At 39.5% G+C, this 2,387-nt stretch overlaps 1 protein-coding gene across 1 annotated transcript; it reads right to left on the bottom strand.

Annotated features, from left to right (window-relative positions):
• Positions 1 to 448: 448 nt before the first annotated feature.
• On the bottom strand, positions 449 to 1,832 carry LOC121784239 (G-type lectin S-receptor-like serine/threonine-protein kinase SD1-1). Its single transcript, XM_042182401.1, has 6 exons — positions 1,820 to 1,832; positions 1,616 to 1,755; positions 1,331 to 1,541; positions 1,022 to 1,259; positions 817 to 948; positions 449 to 742 (listed from the first exon to the last, which is right to left on the bottom strand). The coding sequence occupies exons 1-6, from the start codon at positions 1,830 to 1,832 to the stop codon at positions 712 to 714; spliced, it is 765 nt and encodes a 254-aa protein (XP_042038335.1). The 3' UTR covers positions 449 to 711.
• Positions 1,833 to 2,387: the final 555 nt, after the last annotated feature.

Raw genomic sequence — 2,387 nt, 5'->3', positions numbered from 1 at the left:
GATTAGACACATAGTTAGTTACGGTGGAAGTTACAGCTGAAAGCTCTAGGAAATGGATAGATAGGATCTATTCAATCTTACACGAATTTGAGAATCCGATGATTCTCTGTTAGGCGTATCATATCTTACATTGTCATTATTCATCGCAGCTCATCTTCGCAGTTTCTCCCACCATTCTGGAAAAATGATGCATCCGAGCGTGAGTTTATTCTCTTTCACTGCTACCAACTATGGAATTTTCATTCACGAAATGCACCAACAAATTGAGACTTATGTCACAATGATATCAATATTATGTGATATGCAAATCAATACTTTATTTATTATACAAAACCGAAACTGAAGCTTTGTTCATCATTCTTAAAACATTCTTCCTTGTATTTTTCTCTCTTTTAGTTACGGAACACCAAATAATTAAAACACTATACAACAACAGTTTTGACTCCTATCTACCTTGTGTCCAAGTGATTGTAAGTTGATTATGCGAAGCTGTCGGATTAGAGCTGTCATCAATAGAAATGTCCCTCTCCGCGAAGAAACCTGGCTGCTTCGCCTGTGGAAGCGCCACTTCATTCCCCAGCATGAACACCACAGACGACATGTTTGGCCTGTCGTCTGGGCTGTTCTGCACGCACAGCAGCCCCACCTGGATTGCACGTTCCACTTGTCCCAAGTCGAAAGCCTCATCCAGACAAGGATCGACTAGTTTTCTCAAACTATCTTCCTTGTAAAGACTCCACGCCTGCACCCAGTTTCAGTTGCTTCAGATTATCAAGCACTAAAAACAAGAAAAAAAAAGTGAAGAGTACTGCTTACATGTCCAAGAAGATTGAGATTGTGGTCTTTAAGAAGGAATCCTCTGTTTCTGTGGCCGCTAACAAGCTCCAGCACCAGAACACCAAAACTGAAAACAACCCATCTATAGCATATTCCGGAGACATGTAGCCGCTGCCACAGAGTATTTCGCGTTAGGATACCTATTTTTATCAAAGTCAGATTTGTTTAAGCTTGATTTTCTTACTATGTTCCAATAACTCTGCGTGTCTGAGCTTCTGTTTGGTTTCCTCCGAAGCTCCTAGCTAATCCAAAGTCAGATATCTTGGGAATAATATCAGCATCAAGCAATATGTTGCTAGCTTTGAGGTCGCGGTGGATGATTCTCAGCCTCGAATCTTGATGAAGATAGAGTAGCCCTTTTGCAATTCCGTTGATGATATCGAATCGCTTTTGCCAGTCAAGGAGCATACTCTTTTCCTTGTCTGTACAAACATGACGATTGATAGAGAGCCAAAATGAGTTTAAATTTTATAGTTTGGAAAAAGGGTGTTACCAAATAATGTTAAGTCGAGGCTATGATTAGGCATGTATTCGTAGATCAACATGTATTCCTCTTCTTGAGCACAAAATCCCAGAGTCCTCACTAGATTACGATGCTGAAGTTTGGCTATCAGCATCACTTCATTTCTCAGCTCGTTCACTCCTTGGCTCGACATCTTTGACAAGCGTTTCACAGCAATTTCTTGCCCGTCTTCCAGCACGCCCTGCACACCATTTTGAAAATGTGAAATGCCATACAAATAAATGTGAAATTGCAAAGAAATTGAAGTATCTTTACTCTATAGACAGGTCCAAATCCGCCCTCACCCAGCTTGCTCGTGTTTGAAAAATTATCAGTAGCTTTTAAAACCGTAGGCAAACTGAAGAATGGCAGCAGCTCCCCTTCTTTCGCATGAGTTGCACTGAACAGCCCTACAACTGCACAACATCAATGTCATATTCAAGCACAATGTTAGCCACATAATTGAACATTTCATTACACCTTCTTGACTCATGCTCGAATTCTTCTTCGCCCTCCGGCCATAAACATAAGCGAGGACTAGGCACACAAAAACCACCAACGTTAATTATAGTTCTTGTTCTCCCTCTGTTGCTTGCCACATCTTCAATCAAGAAAACCAAACATCATAATCAATCTATCATCATCATCACAAGTTTCTTACTTACCTACAGACTCTGAAGCAGCCATTCTGATATAAAGATCCTGGCCGGCCGAACCCATAGCTCTGATGTCAATCAAGTCGTCATGGTAGTACAAGCATCCACTCCCGTCTCCACTGATATTCAGCTGCGTATACGCCATACACGAACAGTCCCTCGCGCAATCCGTTGATGTTACTTCGTCATTTCTTTACATTTACAGCAGGGACGGAACCAGAAATACAAATTAGCCGGTGCTGAAATTTAATAAAATTATAATAATATTTAAATAATTAAAATAATAATAATATTGAAGAAGTAATTTATAATATAAGAAAAAAAAGAGAGATGTAGTCAATTTATTTAATATGAGCCGTTGTTCTTTTAAAAATTAAATAAAACAAAAAAAT

Source organism: Salvia splendens, chromosome 21, assembly GCF_004379255.2.
Source record: "Salvia splendens isolate huo1 chromosome 21, SspV2, whole genome shotgun sequence".
NCBI lineage: Eukaryota > Viridiplantae > Streptophyta > Magnoliopsida > Lamiales > Lamiaceae > Salvia > Salvia splendens.
This window is presented reverse-complemented; position numbering and strand designations above follow the sequence as displayed.

Bases quoted from the DNA above. Each gene is read 5' to 3' on its own strand.
- LOC121784239 (XM_042182401.1), bottom strand. The intron at 1,260-1,330 runs GTAACACCCTTT...ATGTTTGTACAG, and splicing joins CCTCGACTTAACATTATTTG to ACAAGGAAAAGAGTATGCTC. The intron at 743-816 runs GTAAGCAGTACT...AACTGGGTGCAG, and splicing joins ATCTCAATCTTCTTGGACAT to GCGTGGAGTCTTTACAAGGA.